Consider the following 25,933-nt stretch of genomic DNA (forward strand, 5'->3'; position numbering starts at 1 on the left):
TGTGTGTAAGTGTGTATGTGTGTAACTGTGTATACATGTGCAATGTGTGTAATGTGTGTAAGTGTGCATGTGTGTATACATGTGTAATGTGTGTAAGTGTGTATGTGTGTATACGTGTGTAATGTGTGTAATGTGTGTAAGTGTGTATGTGTGTATACATGTGTAATGTGTGTAATGTGTGTATGTGTATATACATGTGTAATGTGTGTATGTGCGTATGTGTGTAATGTGTGTAAGTGTGTAATGTGTGTATACATGTGCATGTGTGTATGTGTGTACCCAGGTAGCTGTCGTCGTACTGGGCGCTAGCTGACTTGGTAGCCAGCGTGTTGGCGTAAGGAGTTATGTACTGTTTGTCAAACCGGGAGAAGATCTCAGCAACGTCGTCAGAAATCAGCTGACCTGAAGAGAGAGAGCAGAACGTCAGCGTAAACAACAGAGAGAGTATATATGGAATGAATATATATATATATACATATATATATATATACATATATATATATATATGTATATATATATATATATATACATACATATACATATACGTATATATATATATATATATACGTATATATATATATACATATTTACACATAAATATGATATTGTAGATGAGTTTGTTTATTAGCTTTAGGTTCAGAAAAACCCTCAAAACATGTAATTAAGGGAGCCACAGAGATGCAGCGTTAACAAGTGTCTAATCAGAACCAGGGGGTTGTGTGTGTTTGTGTTTGTGTGTGTGTGTGTACGTGTGTGTGTGTGTGTGTGTGTGTGTGTGTGTTTGTGTGTTGAGTCAACAGGAAACAATAATTAGGTGAACACACCCCTAGAAGAGAGAGAAAACATGTGTGACTGAGTCAGAATACCGTCTGTGTGTCACACCCTCTACAGTCAGACTGAACACACACACACACACACACACACACACACACACACACACACACACACACACACACACAACCTGCTCATTAAACTCTTAAGGTGGACATGACTCGCTGCAGTCCACACAGTTTGAGGTTCATCGTGCTTTAGTCTGTTCCCACTACGAGAGACCACACCCCTCCCCACACACACACACACACACACACACACACACACACACACCCTGCCAGTAGAAGCTGCCTGGTCCTCCCACCACCACTCGGTTGTTCTTCTGAAAGCACAAAACAGAAGCAATAGAACTTCGTCCCCTTCTCTTCTCGATGGAGCGGTGAAGTACTTCAGTAAAAGTACTAATACCACACAGTACAATAAGTACCTTCAGGAAGTCGACACTGAAGCCGGCCTGGCAGAAGCCCTGCCCCTCAGGTGAGTTGGCAGCTGGACAGAGAAATATAATATATAACATTATAGATATACAACAGTGATGATATACTATTATTATTATTAATATCCACACATGCACCAGTCAGAGCCCTGAGAACGTAATGATAAAGGTTGTCATGGGTCAGCTGACAGGTGACAGGTGTGCTGCTTCCACCAGTTATGTTCAGGTATTCTGGATGGACTGACTTGATCTGCAGGGCGAGTACTCCACCACCGTGCTGCCCTTCTTCAGGAAGCAGGTTCCCACCGGCTCCCGCTCTGAGACGCCGAAGGTCGACCACTGATACAGAGGAGCACAGGCCTGGACACACACACACACACACACACACACACACACACACACACACACGATCAATAAGGTTATTGATTGAGAAATAAGTAGATCAATAGAGAATATAAAAAAGAATTAAACAGCTGAAACTATACACAAGCAACTCAAGTCAAAACTTAAAAGACAGGCAGTATAAAAGTGATAATATCGTATCACATTGAACCATTTAAGTATAGTTTTATGCATACAGTATATTAACACTATAATACAGTCTCACACAGTATAATACATTATAACACTATAATACACTATAATACAGTATAACAGTGTAATACAGTATAACAGTATAACACAGTATAATACACTATAATACAGTGTAACAGTATAATACAGTATAACACAGTATAATACAGTATAACAGTATAATACACTATAATACAGTATAACAGTATAATACAGTATAACAGTATAATACATTATAACACTATAATACACTATAATACAGTATAACAGTATAATACACGATCATACAGTATAACAGTATAATACACTATAATACAGTATAACAGTATAATACAGTATAACACAGTATAACAGTGTAATACAGCATAATACAGTATAACAGTGTAATACAGTATAACACTGTATAATAGAGTATAATACAGTATAACACAGCATAATAGAGTATAACACAGTATAATACACTACAACAGTATAATACAGTAAATAACAGCATAATACAGTATAGCACAGTGTAATACAGTATAACAGTGCAATACAGCATAATACAGTATAACACAGTATAACACATTATAATACAGCATAACACAGCATAATACAGTGCAATACAGTATAATACACTATAATACAGCATAATACACTATAACAGCATAATACAGTAAATAACAGCATAATACAGTATAACACAGTGTAATACAGTATAACAGTGTAATACAGTATAATACACTATAACACAGTATAATACAGTATAACACAGTATAGAACAGTGTAATACACTATAATACAGTATAACAGTATAATACACTATAACACAGTATAATACAGTATAACAGTGTAATACAGTATAGCAGTGTAATACAGTATAACAGTATAATACAGAATAATACACTATAACAGTATAATACAGTAAATAACAGTATAATACAGTATACCACAGTGTAATACAGTAAAACACAGTATAACACAGCATAATACAGTATAACACAGTATAATACAGTATAATACACTATAACACAGTATAATACAGTATAACACAGTATAGAACAGTGTAATACACTATAATACAGTATAACAGTATAATACAGTATAACACAGTATAACAGTGTAATACAGTATAACACAGTATAACACAGTATAATACAGTATAACAGTATAACAAAGTATAATACACTATAATACAGTATAACAGTATAATACAGTATAGCAGTATAATACAGTATAACACAGTGTAATACAATATAACAGTATAACACAGTGTAATACAGTATAACACAGTATAATACACTGTAATACAGTATAACACAGTGTAAAACAGTATAACACAGTGTAATACAGTATAACACAGTATAATAGAGTATAACACAGTATAATACACTATAATACACTATAGCAGTATAATACAGTCAATAACAGCATAATACCGTATAACACAGTGTAATACAGTATAACACAGTGTAATACATTATAACACAGCATAATAGAGTATAACACAGTATAATACACTATAACACAGTATAATACAGTATAACACAGTGTAATACAGCATAATACAGTATAACACAGTGTAATACAGTACAACACAGTGTAACACAGTGTAACACAGTATAACATAGTATAATAGAGTACAACACAGTATAATACACTATAGCAGTATAATACAGTAAATAACAGTATAATACAGTATAACACAGTGTAATACAGTATAACACAGTGTAATACAGTATAACACAGTATAATAGAGTATAACACAGTATAATACAGCATAATATAGTATAACACAGTATAGAACAGTGTAATACAGTATAATACACTATAACACAGTATAATACAGTATAACAGTGTAATACAGTATAACAGTATAACAGTGTAATACAGTATAACAGTATAATACAGTATAACACAGTGTAATACAGCATAATACAGTATAACACAGTGTAATACAGTATAACACAGTATAATAGAGTACAACACAGTATAATAGAGTACAACACAGTATAATACACTATAATACACTATAGCAGTATAATACAGTATAACACAGTGTAATACAGTATAATACAGTATAACACAGTATAACACAGCATAATAGAGTATAACACAGTATAATACAGTAAATAACAGTATAATACAATATAACACAGTGTATTACAGTATAACAGTGTAATACAGCATAATACAGTATAACACAGTATAATACAGTGTAATACAGTATAATACAGTATAACAAAGTATAATACACTATAATACAGAATAACACAGTATAATACACTATAACAGTATAATACAGTAAATAACAGTATAATACAGTATACCACAGTGTAATACAGTATAACACAGTGTAATACAGTAAAACACAGTACAACACAGTATAATAGAGTACAACACAGTATAATACACTATAATACACTATTACACAGTATAATACCGTATAACACAGTGTAATACACTATAACAGTATAATACACTATAACACAGTATAATACAGTATAACAGTGTAATACAGTACAACAGTGTAATACAGTATAATACAGTATAACAGTATAATACACTATAACACAGTAGAATACAGTATAGCAGTGTAATACAGTATAGCAGTGTAATACAGTAAATAACAGTATAATACAGTATACCACAGTGTAATACAGTATAATACAGTATAAAACAGCGTAATAGAGCATAACACAGTAAAATACACTATAATACACTATAACACAGTATAGAACAGTGTAATACACTATAATACAGTATAACAGTATAATACAGTATAACACAGTATAACAGTGTAATACAGTGTAATACAGTATAATACAGTATAACACAGTATAATACAGTATAACACAGTATAATACAGTATAACAGTGTAATACAGTACAACAGTATAACAAAGTATAATACACTATAATACAGTATAACAGTATAATACAGTATAGCAGTATAATACAGTATAACACAGTGTAATACAATATAACAGTATAACACAGTGTAATACAGTATAACACAGTATAATACACTGTAATACGGTATAACAGTATAATACAGTATAACACAGTATAATACAGTAAAACAGTGTAATACAGCATAATACAGTATAACACAGTGTAATACAGCATAATACAGTATAACACAGTGTAATACAGTACAACACAGTATAACACAGTATAATACACTATAATACACTATAGCAGTATAATACAGTAAATAACAGTATAATACAGTATAACACAGTATAACACAGTATAACACAGCATAATAGAGTACAACACAGTATAACACAGTATAATACACTATAACAGTATAATACAGTAAATAACAGTATAATACAGTATACCACAGTGTAATACAGTATAACACAGTGCAACACAGCATAATAGAGTACAACACAGTATAATACACTATAACAGTATAATACAGTAAATAACAGTATAATACAGTATACCACAGTGTAATACAGTATAACACAGTGTAATACAGTATAACACAGTATAATAGAGTATAACACAGTATAATACAGCATAATACAGTATAACACAGTATAGAACAGTGTAATACAGTATAGTACACTATAACACAGTATAATACAGTATAACAGTGTAATACAGTATAACAGTATAACACAGTGTAATACAGTATAACAGTAGAATACAGTATAACACAGTTTAATACAGTATAACACAGTGTAATACAGCATAATACAGTATAACACAGTGTAATACAGTATAACACAGTATAATAGAGTACAACACAGTATAATAGAGTACAACACAGTATAATACACGATAATACACTATAGCAGTATAACAGTGTAATACAGTATAATACAGTATAACACAGTATAACACAGTAACACAGCTGTGTTACAGTATAACACAGCATAATAGAGTATAACACAGTATAATACAGTAAATAACAGTATAATACAGTATAACACAGTGTATTACAGTATAACAGTGTAATACATCATAATACAGTATAACACAGTATAACACAGTATAATACGGTGTAATACAGTATAATACAGTATAACACAGCATAATACAGTATAATACAGTATAACACAGTATAATACACTATAACAGTATAATACAGTAAATAACAGTATAATACAGTATACCACAGTGTAATACAGTACAACACAGTGTAATAGAGTACAACACAGTATAATACACTACTACACAGTATAATACAGTATAACACAGTGTAATACACTATAACAGTATAATATACTATAACACAGTATAACAGTATAATACAGTATAATACAGTATAACACAGTGTAATACAGTATAACACAGTGTAATACAGTATAACAGTGTAATACAGTATAACAGTGTAATACAGTATAATACAGTATAACACAGTATAATAGAGTATAACACAGTATAATACACTATAATACAGTATAACCGTGTATTAAAGTATAATACAGTATAATACAGTATAACAGTGTAATACAGTATAACACAGTATAATACAGTATAACACAGTATAATACAGTATCATACAGTGTAATACAGTATCAGTAGTATAATGCAGAAGTACTTTGTGTAGATTCTCACCAGGATGTGTTCTCCATCAGATCGAACTGAGGCACCAAACCACTGCTTGGACTTAAACTCCATCTGAGCTCCGTCGTTATTCTTCCTGTCGTCTGGAAAGAAAGTTCAAATATCAGACATTTACGTAAATGAGCCGATAAACACAAATGACTGATTTCAGACACACACACACACACACACACACACACACACACACACACACACACACACACACACACACACTGAGGACCAGGACTACACTGAGATCTATAGAGGACCAGGACTACACTGAGATCTATAGAGGACCAGGACTACACTGAGGTCTATAGAGGACCAGGACTACACTGAGGTCTATAGAGGACCAGGACTACACTGAGGTCTGTAGAGGACCAGGACTACACTGAGATCTATAGAGGACCAGGACTACACTGAGGTCTATAGAGGACCAGGACTACACTGAGGTCTGTAGAGGAACAGGACTAGATGAGGTCTGTAGAGGAACAGGACTAGATGAGGTCTATAGAGGACCAGGACTAGATGAGGTTTATAGAGGACCAGGACTAGATGAGGTCTATAGAGGACCAGGACTACACTGAGGTCTATAGAGGACCAGGACTACACTGAGGTCTATAGAGGACCAGGACTACCCTGAGGTCTATAGAGGACCAGGACTAGACTCAGACTGGTTCAGGACCAGTTAAAGGTTCCTCAGTGTCACTTTAGTGAGATCAGAATAAACCCTGAGATGAGAGAAACCCACAGTAATTCAACGTGTACCACGCAGTACACACCAGTAGCTACATGTCATGTGTGGTAATAAAGAGACGCCCTGCCCTCTCAGACCAGAGCTAGCTGGCAAAACCACCACCCAGCTCTGCTGGGATAGAAGGAGGCGTCCCACACTGATCTGATCTGGGGGTTAGCAGACAGTGAGGAAACGTTGGGGAGTTCCCGTCAGGTTGGGAAACTCCACTAAACGTTGTCTGCTGGATTAAAAGGGACTGGGTGTGATGTGGAATAGTGTCTGCTGGATTTAAAGGGACTGGGTGTGATGTGGAATAGTGTCTGCTGGAATAAAGGGACTGGGTGTGATGTGGAATAGTGTCTGCTGGAATAAAGGGACTGGGTGTGATGTGGAATAGTGTCTGCTGGAATAAAGGGACTGGGTGTGATGTGGAATAGTGTCTGCTGGAATAAAGGGACTGGGTGTGATGTGGAATAGTGTCTGCTGGAATAAAGGGACTGGATGTGATGGTGGCTCAGGATTCTGGTTCCCATCGAGAGGTTAGCTTCACTCCCATCTGTGATCACGTTGGTCACGATGCCAAACCAGCCATGAGGCCAAGTGCTTGTGCCAGCTAGTTACCATCTTAACAGGACTCTTTGTGTCTTTTTTTTGGAGCGGTGTTGTTCACTGGAGGCCTGAACCCTCCACCACGAGCTATGAGTCGACAATAACAAAGGCGCTCTACGGCTCCGACAGCTCCTCTGGAAGATAAATACGAGCTGAACATCCGTTCAGAGTAAATGTGGTGAAAGTGTAATAATTGGTGGTAGAATGAATGTCACAAGGAAGGTGTGTTTACTGTTACTAAAGGTGTATGTATTGTCATAAGGGACAGTAGAGATGTGTAGTAGTGATGTTGTATGAGCTTTTTCTCCTGAGTCACAGTTTTACTACAGTGGATGATTAAAACACCAAAGTCCCACAATAACACTAAATTACTGTTTTTGTCAATTGTATTTGTGAAGAGAGCACAGATCCTGGCTTCAGTTCCCCGTCAGAGACTTTAAATAAAGGACTCTGGTCTCCTGCTGCCGCCATCGGTTAGTTAGAGTTGTGTGACTTTGGTGAATCTGAACACTTTAAAACACAACTACACAACACCGAAGCCAAGCTGCTGGAGACCCAGGACATGTTGCTGAACCCGCTGGAGGGAAGGGGGGCCCGAAGAACCAGAACCAGAACTGAGAACCAGAACTGAGAGGCAGACTGTCAGACCTGCTGCAGTAAATGAAAGGTTTTCTAAAAGAGACCCATGTGCTCTGAGACACTACCTCTTTAGTCCACAGGGGCACCAGAACCAACACTACCTTTTTAGTCCACAGGGGGTGTTAGAATCAACACTACCTCTTTAGTCCACAGGGGGCACCAGAACCAACACTACCTCTTTAGTCCACAGGGGGCGCTAGAACCAACACTACCTCTTTAGTCCACAGGGGGCATTAGAACCAACACTACCTCTTTAGTCCACAGAGGGCACCAGAACCAACACTACCTTTTTAGTCCACAGGGGGCGCTAGAACCAACACTACCTCTTTAGTCCACAGGGGGCGTTAGAACCAACACTACCACTTTAGTCCACAGGGGGCACCAGAACCAACACAACCTCTTTATTCCACAGGGGGCGACAGAACCAACACTACCTCTTTAGTCCACAGGGGGCGCTAGAACCAACACTACCTCTTTAGTCCACAGGGGGCATTAGAACCAACACTACCTCTTTAGTCCACAGAGGGCACCAGAACCAACACTACCTTTTTAGTCCACAGGGGGCGCTAGAACCAACACTACCTCTTTAGTCCACAGGGGGCGTTAGAACCAACACTACCACTTTAGTCCACAGGGGGCACCAGAACCAACACAACCTCTTTATTCCACAGGGGGCGACAGAACCAACACAACCACTTGAGGTTACAGGGGGCACCAGAACTAACACTACCTCTTTATTCAACAGGGTAAAACTAGAACCAACACTACCAATTTAGTCCACAGGGGGCATTAGAACCAACACTACCTCGTTAGTCCACAGGGGACACCAGAACCAACACTACCTCTTTAGTCCACAGGGGGCACTAGAACCAACACTACCTCTTTAGTCCACAGGAGGCACCAGAACCAACACTACCTCTTTAGTCCACAGGGGACGACAGAACCAACACTACCTCTTTATTTAACAGGGTAAAACTAGAACCAACACTACCTCTTTAGTTCACAGGGGGCGCCAGGTTTCTTTAAAGCTCAGTTCACCTGAAACACTGAAGGCTGAAACTATGTTTACATTATTAATGTGGACGACCTCTGGACTCATCACGACACAGAGGGTCTGACTCATATTCATATCTTTCTTTTCCGCCCACTTCCTGTTACAAGCTGCCCAATAAAGAACCAGCGAAAGATTCACACTCTAAAATCCAACAGGAACAAAAGCTTGTGGTGGATCATGGTTAGAATGGGACAGACAAACACACTGAGTCATGGTACACACACACACACACACACACACACACACACACACACACACAAATTCCAGTCAATTCTGTTCCCTGGTCCAGTAAAGCTTTGGCCAGCAATCAGGTTATATCAACAACAAAGGCCTCTATTGTGGGAGGAACACACACACACACACACACACACACACACACACACACACACACAAGGCCACTCACTAACAGCTTTGCAGCCAGAGGCATCAACATCATGTTGCCTTGCTCAAAGGCGCTTCAGCAGGGCAGACACGCTTGTGGGCGTCGACATCAAACTGAAGTTTAACATCCTGTAAAAAGCTCCACTGCAGGAGATTTACTCCCTTTTATGGCCATCAGAGGCTGAGTGGCATGAAGCAGCGTGTCCAGCAGCGTGTGTATGTATGTATGTATATATTTATATACATACAAACATATATATTTATATACTGTCTTCATCTCTTTGCTGTTTCTAACTTCATGTTCTTGCACATTTAGAAATCACACATTAAAAAAAGGAAGAAGACTTTCTGAGGAATGTCTTTGGAGGAATAAACTAAATAATATATGTGAGTGTGTCAGTGGCGGGCCGTGGATTTTCTACCTGGGCCTTCAGTGCATCAGTTGTTCGTGGCGCGGCACACCCCCCACCTCTCGTGAGCAGCGAGCGCTAGTTAGCTCGCGAGCTAAAAGTGAGCTAGCGCAGACCTGCGTTCCATCGCGCCTTGGCTGGCCATGCAGGTTACAGCAGGTCCACGTGTTACACAGTACTGTCCACAGGGAGAGTCTGCTGCTAACTTGACTTGGCGCATAGCGCCACCTGCTGTACCGGAGTGTGAGAACCTAGCTGGCCGTCACCATGTAGTTTAACCGGCTTCTTTACCATCGAGAGAAACAGAGGTGAAATGTGATTGGATGAGCTGTGCCAAGCTGCACCAGCGCGCAGCCAGAAGCAGAGCAACAGAGGAAGACTGTGCAATGAGAAAATAAGCTAATAGGGAAAAATTATTATAATACATGTACTGTAGTGTATTTGTGAAAAACAATTAAATTATAAAATAGCTATAACTCTGTGATTCTGTTTCGGCCAGCAGAGAAGACTTACAGGCCCTGACGGCCACCACTGCTGTGTATTGATATCCACGAGGAAGACTCTCTGTCCTCCAGCATGAACTCACAACACACCTCCCGTCTCTCCTCCCGTCTCACCTCCCGTCTCTCCTCCCGTCTCTCCTCCCGTCTCACCTCCCGTCTCTGCTCACATTCCTCATGAGTCCGGACACGCCGAACACAGAAAGCTGCTTCTGGAGTTCAACCTTCACAGGTGATCTTCTGCTGCTTCTGGTTATTAATACTGAGAGTTTATGGTTCAGGTTCTCTTGAAGAAGAGGAGGAAGAAGAGCTCAGAGCTCTATTGCTATTCATTATCTATTCATTTAATGAAGAAAAGATCTACTCGTAAGGACTTATATTTATGTGAGATATTTATGATCCAAGGTTTTAGAGTGAAGCTTCATTTACTTTGTTGACTCTGATAAAGATCAATAATGAACTAAATATATGAAAACTAAAACCTGGAGCAGTGAAGCTGAACCACAGACACACAAAAATAAACTAAATTATGTTTCATCACGTCGGCAGTGAGACGGACGGCTGATGAAATCGATATTTAATTAACATCCTCGTCTCAGAGGACGTTTGATATTCCAACTCTCTCTCTGGAGTTGATGGAGCAAAGCAGCTGAGAGCAGATTAAGCTATTAGGAGGTCACGGGGTCACAGCCCCCCGGTTTAAACCTTAAGGTCACCTTAACAAACCCAGAAAACAACCAGGACTACAACTTAAATTGGACCAGCAAGCACTCCAGAACATACTCCATGTGACTCCATGTGAACACTAAACTCACACAAGGACGACTTCACGCTTTTATTTTGAAAATAAGATTATCTCTGTCCGTAACGACAGCTCCCTCCTGCTCCTCGAACAACAGGGGAGCAACCAGGAAGTGAGCTCTGTTTGTAAAGCTTCTTCTGTCCTTTCAGACCAGGAGTTGATATTAAACGACATAAATACAACAAACAGGAAGTGGCTCTCGGGCTCTGAGGTTTCGGGCTCTGAGGTTTCGGTACCTGTGTTGTCGAACTGCAGCTGCTGGCAGGAGGAGCTCCTCCAGGGGCAGCTGTACACGGCTCCTCGCTCCTCCACGCTGCCCGAGGAGGAGGTGTTGGCCCGGGGAGCGCCCACCAGAACATCTGACCTGGGGGGAGGAGGAGAAGTGAGGGCTTCATCACACCTTCATCCTACATCCTGTGGTCCTACAATGATAATTATTCTAATGACGAGGTAGCGGACGAGGTAGGAGACGAGGTAGGAGACGACGTAGGGGACGACGTAGGGGACGACGTAGGGGACGACGTAGGGGGCGGCGTAGGGGACGACGTAGGGGACGGCGTAGGGGACGACGTAGGGGACGACGTAGGGGACGGCGTAGGGGACGACGTAGGGGACGACGTAGGGGACGGCGTAGGGGACGGCGTAGGGGACGACGTAGGGGGCGGCGTAGGGGACGATGTAGGGGACGACGTAGGGGACGGCGTAGGGGACGGCGTAGGGGACGACGTAGGGGACGGCGTAGGGGGCGGCGTAGGGGACGACGTAGGGGACGGCGTAGGGGACGACGTAGGGGACGACGTAGGGGACGACGTAGGGGACGGCGTAGGGGACGACGTAGGGGACGACGTAGGGGACGGCGTAGGGGACGACGTAGGGGACGGCGTAGGGGACGGCGTAGGGGACGGCGTAGGGGACGGCGTAGGGGACGGCGTAGGGGACGGCGTAGGGGACGACGTAGGGGACGACGTAGGGGACGGCGTAGGGGACGGCGTAGGGGACGGCGTAGGGGACGGCGTAGGGGACGACGTAGGGGACGACGTAGGGGACGGCGTAGGGGACGGCGTAGGGGACGGCGTAGGGGGCGACGTACTCTATTTACTTTTTTTACTTTATTGACCTTGTTTACTTTCTCCACTCGGCTGTAACGCTGGAGGCGTTCATGTTCATCTGACGTGTGAACACTAACATTGGACACGATGAGGAGGAGGAGGAGGAGGAGGAGGAGGAGGAGGAGGAGGAGGAAGAGGAAGAGGAGCAAGTTAAAACCAGAGGAAACTCACGAGGAAGAGGATCTGTCCAGAGGAAATATAAATACACAGGAGGTCTGAGGAGATTATGACGATTGTTTCATATCTTTAAAGACAGCCGGAAACCAGACGAGGAAAACTACTGACAGTCACACACATGACACCGTATATTTATACACACACTATGTATAAATACTCTATAGAAATACTTCATGAAAATACTTCATGAAATAAACCTTAAACAATAAAACATGTACAAATGTGTAAATGTGAGAAACAACTCAATAAAACCCGTTGATCTGTTTTCATAGTTAAACCTCCAGAATGTTACAAAGGAAACTTTATACACAAGTGAATAAGTACTCATGGTACTTTACCTTAAATAAAACTTTATACTTCTTCAGAGGGAGGTATTGTACTTTTTACTGTACTACACCTCAGAGTAAATGTTGTACTTTTTACTGTATCCTTAGAGTAAATGTTGTACTTTTTACTGTACTACATGTTAGAGTAAATGTTGTACTTTTTAATTAAGCTATTAAATAGAATACATATGTACAATACATATATAGATAGACTGTTTATGGTGAGTATAGCGGGTCTTACTGCTTGTTGTTCGGGCTGAAGAAGTCCACGGAGAAGCCGAAGTAACTGCCCTCCGGCCCGGAGAACACGGCCGGGTGGTCCGCCTCCAGGTTGAAGGAGCCGCCGCGGCGGAGCCACAGGCAGAGCAGGACGAGGCGCGCTGCGGCCATCATGCTGCCGACACCGGGCTGCTGCTGCTGCGGAGCCGGGCTGCTGCTGCTGCGGAGCCGGGCTGCTGCTGCTGCGGAGCCGGGCTGCTGCTGCTGCCGACACCGGGCTGCTGCTACTGCGGAGCCGGGCTGCTGCTACTGCGGAGCCGGGCTGCTGCTACTGCGGAGCCGGACTGCTGCTGCTGCCGACACCGGGCTGCTGCTGCTGCGGAGCCGGGCTGCTGCTGCTGCGGAGCCGGGCTGCTGCTGCTGCCGACACCGGGCTGCTGCTGCTGCGGAGCCGGGCTGCTGCTACTGCGGAGCCGGACTGCTGCTGCTGCGGAACCGGGCTGGAACCGAACCGTCTGGACCGACTATGTCCGCTTCTGAGCGGCGACTTGTGAGCCTGTTCTGTTATCCGATAAAAGCAGCAGAAACACGGGCAGGAGCCGAGGAGAGGCCGGAGGAGTGAGACCGTGCGTGTGGAAGTGTGTCAGCTCAACAGCTGACGTCACGCTGCAGGAGACACCACGCGGCGTCCGGTTCGGCCCCTTCAAAACAAAAGCGCCAATGACTGTTATTTTTGTTTACATATTTTTATTTTCATGATAAGTTCAAACAAAACAAATAAGTAATATTTCCAAGCGTTATTAATAATTAAAAAAAATCTTCCTCAGGTTTAGCATGAACAATATATATATATATATATATATATATATATATATATATATATATATATATATATATATATATATATATATATATATATATATATACAAAACATTATAAATTGTACAAGTATACATTTGGTAGGGTGGACATGACAGTATATACAAAAAATATATATAATTTCAAAGTTTTAAAATGCAATATTTATTTATATTTATAATTAATACTATCATAATCATAATAAGATGAGATGTGTCTTTATTGACACAGAATGAGAGAAACAAGTACAGACAAATACATAAATAAAAATAATACAAATACAAATAACAGTATATACAATAGAACATAAACTAACTAGAATCTAAAAAAAGAGTTTTAATGCAGGAGTTTTTACTTTTACTTAGTAAAGTAAGTACTGTATATGACTTAATCATTCACTAACCTATAAATGAGACTCAGCTGCTTCGTAAAGGAACACAATTATTAATATATTTTACTTTCGTGCTTTTATTCTGAAGGTGTTATCCGTTTTCGGTCCCTTCTGCCTGTGTGAGTTCTAACTTGACTCCTGACGCACAACAGGAAGTTCACTCGAGGAACACAGACAGGAGGGTTTATTTTTTGTTGTGTTCTTTTTCCTTCAGTGTTATTAATATTCTGGATCATCATACTTTAATAGAATATCCAGGTTCTTGTACTTTACTTGAGTATTTCCATTTGCTACTTCTCAGATGCAAATATTTTACTTTTTACATTTATTTGATAACTTAAATTACTTTGCAGATTCAGATGAATAATACATTAACCATTAAATAAAATAGAGATTAAAATGAGCTCCAGCTCAACACATTGATGCATCAATCGTTAGAATTTTAATTATTCGGCATGTTAAGTACTTTTACTTTTAATAAATTACTTTTATTTTACTTAAAGTTAAAACTTTGAATACGGGACTTTTACCTGTAACAGAGTATTTCTACACGAGTTTCACTACTGAGTTTCTACTGAGTGTTGGTTCTACCGCCCCCTGTGGACTAAAGAGGTAGTGTTGGTTCTACCGCCCCCTGTGGACAAAAGAGGTAGTGTTGGTTCTAGCGCCCCCTGTGGACTAAAGAGGTAGTGTTGGTTCTGGCGCCCCCTGTGGACTAAAGAGGTAGTGTTGGTTCTGGTGCCCCCTGTGGACTAAAGTGGTAGTGTTGGTTCTGGTGCCCCCTGTGGACTAAAGTGGTAGTGTTGGTTCTGGTGTCCCCTGTGGACTAAAGAGGTAGTGTTGGTTCTGGTGCCCCCTGTGGACTAAAGAGGTAGTGTTGGTTCTGGTGTCCCCTGTGGACTAAAGAGGTAGTGTTGGTTCTGGTGCCCCCTGTGGACTAAAGAGGTAGTGTTGGTTCTGGTGCCCCCTGTGGACTAAAGTGGTAGTGTTGGTTCTGGTGCCCCCTGTGGACTAAAGTGGTAGTGTTGGTTCTGGTGTCCCCTGTGGACTAAAGAGGTAGTGTTGGTTCTGGTGCCCCCTGTGGACTAAAGAGGTAGTGTTGGTTCTGGTGCCCCCTGTGTACTAAAGTGGTAGTGTTGGTTCTGGTGCCCCCTGTGGACTAAAGTGGTAGTGTCTCTGAGCACCAGGGTCCCTTTAGAAAACCTCTTATTTTACTGCAGCAGGGTCTGACAGTTTCCCCCCGAAGGTTCTGGTGAACCTGCATGATGTCATCTGGTTTCACCAGAATCCGACCCGGTGGCTCTGATGAGGATCTTTAAGAAGAACTCTCTAGAACCAGACCATCTTCTCTCTGGTGGTCTGGTTTCTGATGGAGGTGAATAGAGGACCAGGACTATACTGAGGTTTATAGAGGACCAGGACTACACTGAGGTTTATAGAGGACCAGGACTACACTGAGGTTTATAGAGGACCAGGACTACACTGAGGTCTATAGAGGACCAGGACTACACTGAGGTCTATGAGGACCAGGACTACACTGAGGTCTATGAGGACCAGGACTACACTGAGACTATAGAGGACCAGGACTAGACTGAGGTCTATGAGGACCAGGACTACACTGAGGTCTATGAGGACCAGGACTACACTGAGGTATATGAGGACCAGGACTACACTGAGACTATAGAGGACCAGGACTACACTGAGACTATAGAGGACCAGGACTAGACTGAGGTCTGTAGAGGACCAGGACTACACTGAGACTATAGAGGACCAGGACTAGACTGAGGTCTACAGAGGACCAGGACTAGACTGAGGTCTATAGAGGACCAGGACTACACTGAGGTCTACAGAGGACCAGAACTAGACTGAGGTCTATAGAGGACCAGGACTAGACTGAGGTCTATAGAGGACCAGGACTAGACTGAGGTCTATAGAGGACCAGGACTAGACTGAGGTCTATAGAGGACCAGGACTACACTGAGGTCTACAGAGGACCAGGACTAGACTGAGGTCTATAGAGGACCAGGACTAGACTGAGGTCTATAGAGGACCAGGACTAGACTGAGGTCTATAGAGGACCAGGACTACACTGAGGTCTATAGAGGACCAGGACTAGACTGAGGTCTGTAGAGGACCAGGACTAGACTGAGGTCTATAGAGGACCAGGACTTGATGAGGGGTTTAGAGGACCAGGACTAGATGAGGTCTATAGAGGACCAGGACTAGACTGAGGTCTATAGAGGACCAGGACTAGATGAGGTCTATAGAAGACCAGGACTAGATGAGGTCTATAGAGGACCAGGACTAGATGAGGTCTATAGAGGACCAGGACTAGATGAGGTCTATAGAGGACCAGGACTAGATGAGGTCTATAGAGGACCAGGACTACCCGTTGGCTCAAGCAAACCAGAGACTTTCACCCAGGTGTGCGTGTCAGTCTGCCGAGAGCAGTTTTTATTCTGATTATTAATATGATTATGTTCAGGTGGTTTTATGAGACTCTAACAGGTTTAGTTCATATCTCACAACCAGCAGAGCTTTTGGTCTTATTTGGCCATGAGCGGCTCTGAGTCACCGCTACAATGAAGTGTGCGCTAAAGAATGTGTGGCAGGACTCCCACAAGATCCCCGGGGTGGTGTGTGTGTGTGTGTGTGTGCGTGTGTGTGCGTGTGTGTGCGTGTGTGTGTGTGTGTGTGTGTGTGTGGTCACACAAACAGTGTGTAGATACGTAGCATCAGGATAAACATACTGAACGCGCCACGATGTAAAAGATATTCTGTAAAGTTTAGCGATTTAGTTTTCCTCCATGTTCCAGATGCATGGAGGCCTTGTTTCTGTGTGAAATAACAGTGTGTGTGTGTGTGTGTGTGTGTGTGTGTGTGTGTGTGTGTGTGTGTGTGTGTGTGTGTGTGTGTGTAGTTTTAGTTTGACACAAAAAAAGAAGATCCTACAAACGCACCTGAATTAGTGACAACTATTTAAAACAAAGTTACAGAGTACGTTTTTTTTAAGTGACACACACACACACACACACACACACACACACACACACACACACACACACACACACACACACACACACACACACACACACACACTCCACCAGCAGTGAGTTTTTCTGCCACCTAGTGGTGAGTCAGCCGACTGCAGTCCCACGTTTACCATCAGGCCTCTTATTCCAGTATTTATACAAAAAACATTATGAGTATTCATAAAATAATATAGTCCAGAACATATAATTAGGGTAAATTAAAGGTATCGTTTCTGCCTTGTGGAGACTTTGACATAAATGATAAAACATAATCCCAACATATGATATATTTCAGTAATAATGCTACTGAAGATAATATCATATTCCAAGGAGGCGTCATGGTGACAACCCTATTTTTAGGCCCTTAAGGGTGTATCTCTGCAACCACTAGGGCTGTTTGAATAATGTTGGTGTTTTAATAAAAGGTACACATGTGAGATGTTGTTCAGATGTGTAAATATCAGTCTATATGTTACTGGTTAAGAGTAAATGAAGATGACACAGAACAAATGAAAAGGTTTCAGGTCCGCCTATTAAAAAAAATTTTCTTTGAAATGATGCAGCTGTAAGGTCCAACTCTAACCCAAATCATAGCTTAATATGTGAACATTCTGTAACCCAAACCATATATTTCACTTGTATATTACTTATGGTGTTCAATACATCCAAATACAGCAGTTTTGGGCTTTTATTTTCATAAAGCAAGGTATGTTTTACAGTTTTATATAACAATCACTCAATCTAGGGGGGGGGGGGGGGGGGGGGGGGATTTTCAAAGGTTAAAATGACTGTGAACAAACATATGAACCGTTAACTGCAGTTAAATCAGAGTTAATACACTTTAGAAGAAGCAGGATCTATTTTGTGTGTTTTAAAACATCTCAAAAGGACTCCTCTGATCTGAGGCAGACTCAGGCCGTAAACCAGAGGGTTACTGACGGGAGGAAGGATCACAAACTCCAGAGATAAGACGACTATAATGATCGGATTGACTTCATCAGACATGAAACGACTCAGCGTGAGCTCACAGAGGAAGGAGAAGAAATAGTTGATGAACGTCACGAAGTGAGGGAGGCAAGTTTGTAAGGCTTTCCCTCTGAACTCTGCCGAGCTCCTCCTCAGAACCAGCAGGATGTGCAGGTATGTGTACAGGATGAAGAACAGGGGCACGAAGGTGGTCGAGATGGAAAATAAAGTGCAGACGATGCGGTTCATGGTCGTGTCCACGCAGGAGAGGTGCACCACCGAACAGAAGAGCCGGTGCACCTCGTTTCCACACAGAGGCAACCGAGCGGTGAGGAAAACACAAACGCCAACAGCCAGCGCGGGATAAAGCACCGTGAAGGTGACGAGATACGTCACCCTCGTGAAGGACATCTTACTGTGATAGTGTAACGGGTGGCAGACAGCCAGGAACCGATCGTAGGCCATGACCCCGAGAACCAGCAGCTCGCAGGCCGCGTAGCTGTAAATGACGTGGATCTGAAGGAAACACATCGGACGAGAGATGAAGTGAGCGTCAGACAGAAGGTCCATCAGGAACCTGGGGAAGAAGCCGGCCGAGCCGTACAGAGAGTTACAAGACAGACAGCAGATGAAGATATACATGGGCTGATGCAGAGACTTCTCCAAGCAGACTGTCAGAACGATGACAGCGTTAGCAGAGATTATAGTCATGTAGGTCAACAGGCACAGGCTGAAGAACAGATATCTGAGGGGCCCGTAGTCTGCAAACAGAGTGAGCTGAAAGGAGAGAGGATTCAGGCTGCTGTTGCCCTTCATGTCTGCTGGAAGAAGGTAGGTGAGAGGGATGAAGAGAAACAATGACAAGACGAGGAAAAGGAGAGTTAGGGGTTAAAATGGACTCAATGCAATGTTCTATTAAACACTTATTTCAACAAGAAACACAACACAAGCCTGCGGACATGTGAGTTGCATCAACTGCGCATTGCAAACTTGTTAATATTCATTAAAGTAACACATAGTTCAGAAAGACATCTCATGGACGAATGCAACCAAACATTTATCATTATATTATATTTCAGTTCAATGGAGGAAGAAGAGATGGATCAGGTTTCTAAGGACAACAAGAGACAACTTCTCCATTATTCACAGACAAACAATTGTTATCAAGCAGTTTGAAAAGCTTTCACAGTTTTTGGAAGCTGAGAGAAACTCAGTACATAAATCAGTACATGTATCAACAGTATAAACGGTGCATGGAGTTTATAGAAAAGCTGTGGTCTGTCCAGCTGATGAAGCCATGAAGACATTCAGAAAACAGTCTGAGCATCCGTCTGTGAAACACATGACATCCTCCCTTGACCTGGAGAGAAGACTGGGGACGCTGCTGAACCTTTATCCTGTTGTTCTGCAGCACAGAGCAGCAGCCTGGACACCAGGGTCCAAAGGGAGGCATGTGTGTCCCAGGCTACATGTGTGTGTTTGTTGTGTTGCCAAAGTTTACCTGAGCCCAGACTACTACATCTATCAAGTATAGGGATGTTATTTTACATTACAAACACTTATTTCAACAAGAAACACAACACAAGCCTGCAGACATGTGAGTTGCATCAACTGCACATTTCAAACTTGTTAATATTCCTTATAGTAGCACATAGTTCATTTAATTTAGCTGACGCTTTTATCCAAAGCGATTTACAGTAAGTTAGTGGTGGGCCGTGCATTTTAGACCTGGGCCTTCTGTGCCATCTGATATCATATACATAAATACGCGCATGACAGGGATGCTGCGTCATTAACGGAGTTAGTTAGTCCACATCAACGAGAACAAATTCACTAGAACCAGTCACATTTAGTTATAACAAAACATGACAAAACAATCCAACAAAACTGCAGCACTGAAACACCTCACACTCAAGAGCATGAGCCACGATCAGAAGGAACGATATTAACTACCGTAGAATTCGGGTTATAAGCAGCTACTTTTTTTTCTCAACTCTGACCCGTGCAGCTGATTTGTGGATTTTTCGGATTCTAAATTCAGCGGCAGTTGCAGAGACATACGGTACAAAATTTACGTGAAATATTCCCAAATCCCCTTCACGAGTGATCTCACTGTGAAACAGGGTCGTCTCAGCAGCAGCCAAACTCCCTGCTGTCCTCCCCGCGTCACGGCGCCTCTCACCCCGGTTTGGCTCTCCGCCGGCTCCCACCGACGATGCCACCACGCTCACCCGAGGAGGCGCAATGGAAAACAGGTTTGACGGCGAGGGAACCCCTGCCTCTCACACCACCTCCACAGCGCTAGCTCGCAGCTAGCGCTATGGAGGTGGTGGGAGAGCGCTCGCTGCTAGACCTGTTTTACCTGTGAGTGTAGTGGCATCGTCGGTGGGTGCCGGTGGAGAGCCAAGCGGGGTGAAAAAAAACAACACAAAAAGCAGTTCACTCACCAGATGCTGTTCACTTAATAAAGACAAACTCCATCCACCTCTCTTAACAAACAGTTCAATGACGTGGTTGTTCAGTTTATCGGTGTGCTTCAGGGACGCTTGTGATGATCAGGTCACCACCAAACATGCCCATAACTCCCCATGAGAAAGGCGTTGTCAGTAAATCCGCCACAAAGTCTGTTTCTCCTTCAGCCATTGAGTAACAAGCAAAACACAAAAAATGTCCTAACTTCTCTTATGTTTCAGCCTGAATTCTTCTTACTCCCACTGAGTTCTGCTAGCAGCTAGCTAGCTTTCTGTTGACAGAAGTCACGCTGGCCCACTGACCAATCATATGTCCAGTGCCAGCATGCAGGCGCTGCACGTCAAGGAATGCGCCCAGCAAATCAAACTAAAGATCTGATTGGTTGAAGACTATGACAATCACAACAACATCCCCATGTATTTTAATCTGCAAAGGCCAGCTAGAAGCCACTCTGCTTCCATAGAGACATAGAGGTGAAATCTGATTGGATAAGAGCTCTCCTTAAAACCAGCGTCACTACAAGCAGCGCTGCAGTCTGGAAGCAGAGCAACAGAGGAAGACAGTTGTGCAATGAGAAAAAAAGCTAATAGGGAAAAATAATAATATTATTATACAATTATTAATTATATTATTTGTGAAAAACAATTAAATTATAAAATAGCTATAACTATGTGATTCTGTTTAGGCCAACAGAGAAGGCTTAGCAGGCCCTGAGGGCCCACCACTGCTATATAAGTATAAACTCAGAACAACAAGAATCAAGTATAATTTCTTCAAGAAAACAAAACTACAAAGTGCTATAAGTAAGTGCTACTAAAGTGCTACTTTCTTTATTCAAGGTATAGTCGAAAAAGATGTGTTTTTAGTTCACGGCGGAAGATGTAGAGACTTTCTGCTGTCCTGATGTCAATGGGGAGCTCATTCCACCAGCCAGGACAGCAAACAGTCGTGACTTTGTTGAGCTTGCAGTGACAGAGCTACAAGCCGATTGGCAGAAGCAATGATGGAGTTACAAGCCGATTTCCTGGAATGAATAGTAGTTCAGTCTTCCATCCATCCATCCATTATCAGCCGCTTATCCGGGGTCGGGTCGCGGTGGCAGCAGGTTCAGCAGGCCGACCCAGGCTTCCCTCTCACCCGCAACACTTTCCAGCTCATTCTGGGACCCCGAGGCGTTCCAAGGCCAGCCGGGAGATATAATCCCTCCAGCGTGTCCTCGGTCTTCCCCGGGGTCTCCTACCAGTTGGACGTGCCTGGAAAACCTCTAATGGGAGGCGTCCAGGAGGCATCCTGACTAGATGCCCGAACCACCTCAGCTGACTCCTTTCGACACGAAGGAGCAGCGACTCGACTCCAAGCTCCCTCCTGATGTCCGAGCTCCTTACCCTATCTCTAAGGGTGAGCCCGGCCACCCTGCGGAGGAAGCTCATTTCGGCCGCTTGTATTCGAGATCTCGTTCTTTCGGTCACGACCCAGAGTTCGTGACCATAGGTGAGGGTTGGAACATAGACCGACCAGTAAATGGAGAGCTTCGCCTTCCGGCTCAGCTCCCTCTTCACCAGGACGGACCGGTACAGCGCCTGTTTTATTGCTGCAGCCGCACCGATCCGTCTGTCGATCTCCCGCTCCACCTTACCCTCACTCGTGAACAAGACCCCGAGATACTTGAACTCCTTCGCTTGGGGTAGGCAGTTTGTCCCCACCTGGAGGGAGCAATCCACCGGTTTCCGGCAGAGCACCATGGCCTCAGATTTGGAGGCGCTAACTCTCATCCCTGCCGCTTCACACTCGGCTGCAAAACGCCCCAGTGAATGCTGGAGGTCACAATCCGAGGAGGCAAACAGGACCACATCATCCGCGAACAGCAGAGAGGCGATCCCGAGACTCCCGAACCGGATCCTCTCCGCCCCCTGGCTGCGCCTAGATATCCTGTCCATGAAGGTCACGAACAGGACCGGTGATAAAGGGCAGCCCTGGCGGAGGCCAACACCCACCGGGAACGTGTCTGACTTATTACTGAGGATACGAACACAGCTCCTACTGCAGGCGTACAAAGACCGGATAGCCCGTGCCAATGGGTCCGGCACCCCAAACTCCCGCAGCACCCCCCACAAAAACCCCCGAGGGACCCGGTCGAAAGCCTTCTCCAAGTCCACAAAGCACATGTAGACTGGTTGGGCAAACTCCCAGGACCCCTCCAGTAGTCTTGCAAGGGTAAAGAGCTGGTCCACTGTTCCACGACCGGGACGGAATCCGCACTGCTCGTCTTGAATCTGAGGTTCGACAAGCGGTCGGAGCCTCCCTTCCAGCACCCTGGCATAAGCTTTTCCCGGGAGGCTGAGCAGTGTGATGCCAGTTTGAGCACACTCTCCGGTCCCCCTTCTTGTAGATGGGAACCACCACCCCGGTCTGCCAGTCCATGGGCACTGTTCCCGACCCCCATGCGACACTGAAAAGGCGTGTCAACCAAGACAGCCCAACAATGTCCAGCGCTTTCAGCATCTCAGGGCGGATCTCATCCACCCCTGGCGCCTTGCCACCAAGGAGCTTTTTGACTACCTTAGCGACCTCTGCCAGGGATATGGGAGAAACCACCCCAAAGTCTTCCGGCGCTGCCCCCTCTCTGGGGGACATGTTAGCCGGGTTTAGGAGTTCCTCAAAGTGCTCTTTCCACCGCCCGACGATGTCCCCAGTCCGGGTCAGCAGTTCCCCCCCCCCTGCTGAGAACAGCCTGGGGTAGGCCCTGCTTTCCCTTCCTGAGCCGTCGGATGGTTTGCCAGAACTTCCTTGAGGCCAACCGAAAGTCCTTCTCCATGGCCTCCCCAAACTCCTCCCATGCCCGAGTTTTAGCATCCGCGACCATCGCAGCTGCAGCCCTTCTGGCCTGCCGGTACCCGTCAGCTGCTTCAGGAGACCCCTGGGCCAGCCAGGCCCGAAAGGCCTCCTTCTTCAGTTTGACGGCTTCCCTCACCCCCGGTGTCCACCACCGGGTTCTCGGGTTGTCGCCACGACAGGCACCGATGACCTTCCGGCCACAGCTCCGAGCAGCCGCGTCCACAATAGAGGCTTTGAACATGGTCCACTCAGGTTCCATGTCCCCAGCCTCCCTCGGGATTTGTGAGAAGTTCTTCCGGATGTGGGAGTTGAAGACCTCCCGGACAGGGTCCTCCGCCAGACGTTCCCAGTTCACCCTCACTACACGTTTGGGCTTGCCAGGTCTTTCTAGCCGACTCCCCCGCCATCTGATCCAACTCACCACCAGGTGGTGATCAGTTGACAGCTCTGCTCCTCTCTTCACCCGAGTGTCCAAGACATACGGCCGCAGATCAGATGATACGACAACAAAGTCGATCATTGATCTCCGGCCTAAGGTGTTCTGGTACCAGGTACACTTATGAGCCACCTTATGCTCGAACATGGTGTTCGTTATGGACAAACTGTGGCTAGCACAGAAGTCCAACAACAAAACACCATTCGGGTTCAGATCGGGCAAGCCGTTCCTCCCAATCACGCCCCGCCAGGTTTCTCTGTCATTGCCCACGTGAGCGTTGAAGTCTCCCAGGAGAACTATGGAGTCGGCAGGCGGCGCCCTTTCCAGGACCCCTCCCACCGACTCCAAGAAGGCCGGATACTCCGAACTGCTGTTCGGTGCATAAGCACAAACAACAGTCAGAGCTTTACTCCCTGCAACCCGTAGGCGCAGGGAGGCGACCCTCTCGTTCTCCGGGGAAAACTCCAACATAGCGGCGCTCAGCCGGGGGCTCGTGAGACAAGGTCAAGGCCCGGACAAGGTTTCCCTTGTCCGGGCGAGGTAACTTTAGTCCGTGGGCTGCAATTCATCAGGGTTTTTTGAATCGCTCTTAGTCTGGGCTCTCCCCCGAGACCTGTTTGCCTTGGGAGACCCTACCAGGGGCTGACGCCCCGGACAACATAGCTCCCAGGATCACTGAGCCACTCAAACTCCTCCACCACGTTAAGGTGGCGATTCATTGGAGGAGAGTTCAGTCTTGTCAGGGTTAATTTTCAGATGGTGTGCGGTCATCCACTAAGAGATTTCAGTCAGACAAATAGAGATTCGTGCTGCTACCTGTATTTTTGATTGGGGAAACAAGAGGATCAGTTGGGTGTCATCAGCATAGCTATAGTAGGACGAACTGATGCAGTTGGGCCGTACTCGTCTCTCACCAGAGGAGCTCCAGCGCCGATGAATGGAGGGGAGGTGCCTTTACTGCGGGCAGCTGGGACACTTTCTGACTAGGTACCCGTCAATTCAATTCAATTCAATTACATTTTATTCAGTTTATTTTATATAGCCCAACATCACAAATACAAGTTTGCCTCTGTGGGCTTTACAATCTGTAACATGACATCCTTGTCCCGGGACCTCACATCGGATCAGGAACAACTCCCCCAATAAAGATAGTAAAAACCCTTTCACAGGGAAAAAAAGGGGAAGAAACCTGAGGGAGAGCAACAGAGGAGGATCCCTCTCCCCGGATGGACAGAAGCAATAGATGTCATGTGGCCAGAATGAATAACGTAAAAGAGTTACAGCACATTACATGAATATGACAGAAATTATTCATATAATGAGTAGTAGGCATGGTCCATGATCCAGATAGCCACGATCCATTAAGCAGAAGGAGGTAGAGAGGAGGGGCATCAGCAGGGCCATGGCAACTGGCAGGACCGGTTCCAGGCCAGTTGCATCAGCAGGGCCATGGCAGCAGGCAGGACAGGTTCCAGGCAGCCACAAATCCATGGAAAAAGAAAGTAGAGTCAAAAGACCAGGCTCGCTAGTAGAGGAAGGTCTACTCACCTCAGTTACCCATCATTCTTGCTTACCCCTGGTTCACTGGAACATAACCCAA

At 44.0% G+C, this 25,933-nt stretch overlaps 2 protein-coding genes across 2 annotated transcripts in view; both read right to left on the reverse strand.

The window, feature by feature from the left end:
* The window catches only part of itgav (integrin, alpha V), a gene marked incomplete at both ends in the record, with an annotated part of 39,727 nt that extends 26,210 nt beyond the window's left edge, over nucleotides 1–13,517 (reverse strand). Inside the window, 7 exons of the mRNA XM_079225068.1 lie at nucleotides 280–402; nucleotides 1,105–1,153; nucleotides 1,259–1,320; nucleotides 1,513–1,627; nucleotides 6,394–6,485; nucleotides 11,749–11,876; nucleotides 13,366–13,517. Of these exons, the coding sequence (XP_079081194.1) occupies nucleotides 280–402; nucleotides 1,105–1,153; nucleotides 1,259–1,320; nucleotides 1,513–1,627; nucleotides 6,394–6,485; nucleotides 11,749–11,876; nucleotides 13,366–13,517 (721 nt within the window). The remainder of the gene's footprint in view (nucleotides 1–279; nucleotides 403–1,104; nucleotides 1,154–1,258; nucleotides 1,321–1,512; nucleotides 1,628–6,393; nucleotides 6,486–11,748; nucleotides 11,877–13,365) is intronic.
* Nucleotides 13,518–18,455: 4,938 nt separating this feature from the next.
* LOC306742706 (olfactory receptor 6N1-like) lies at nucleotides 18,456–25,897 on the reverse strand (the record flags this gene model as incomplete). Its single annotated transcript, XM_079225113.1, has 2 exons — nucleotides 18,456–19,411; nucleotides 25,891–25,897. 2 exons carry the CDS (start codon nucleotides 25,895–25,897, stop codon nucleotides 18,456–18,458), a joined length of 963 nt encoding a protein of 320 aa, XP_079081239.1.
* Between the last annotated feature and the right edge of the window lie 36 nt (nucleotides 25,898–25,933).

The sequence above is a fragment of the Taurulus bubalis genome, assembly GCF_910589615.1.
Source record: "Taurulus bubalis genome assembly, chromosome: 1".
NCBI lineage: Eukaryota > Metazoa > Chordata > Actinopteri > Perciformes > Cottidae > Taurulus > Taurulus bubalis.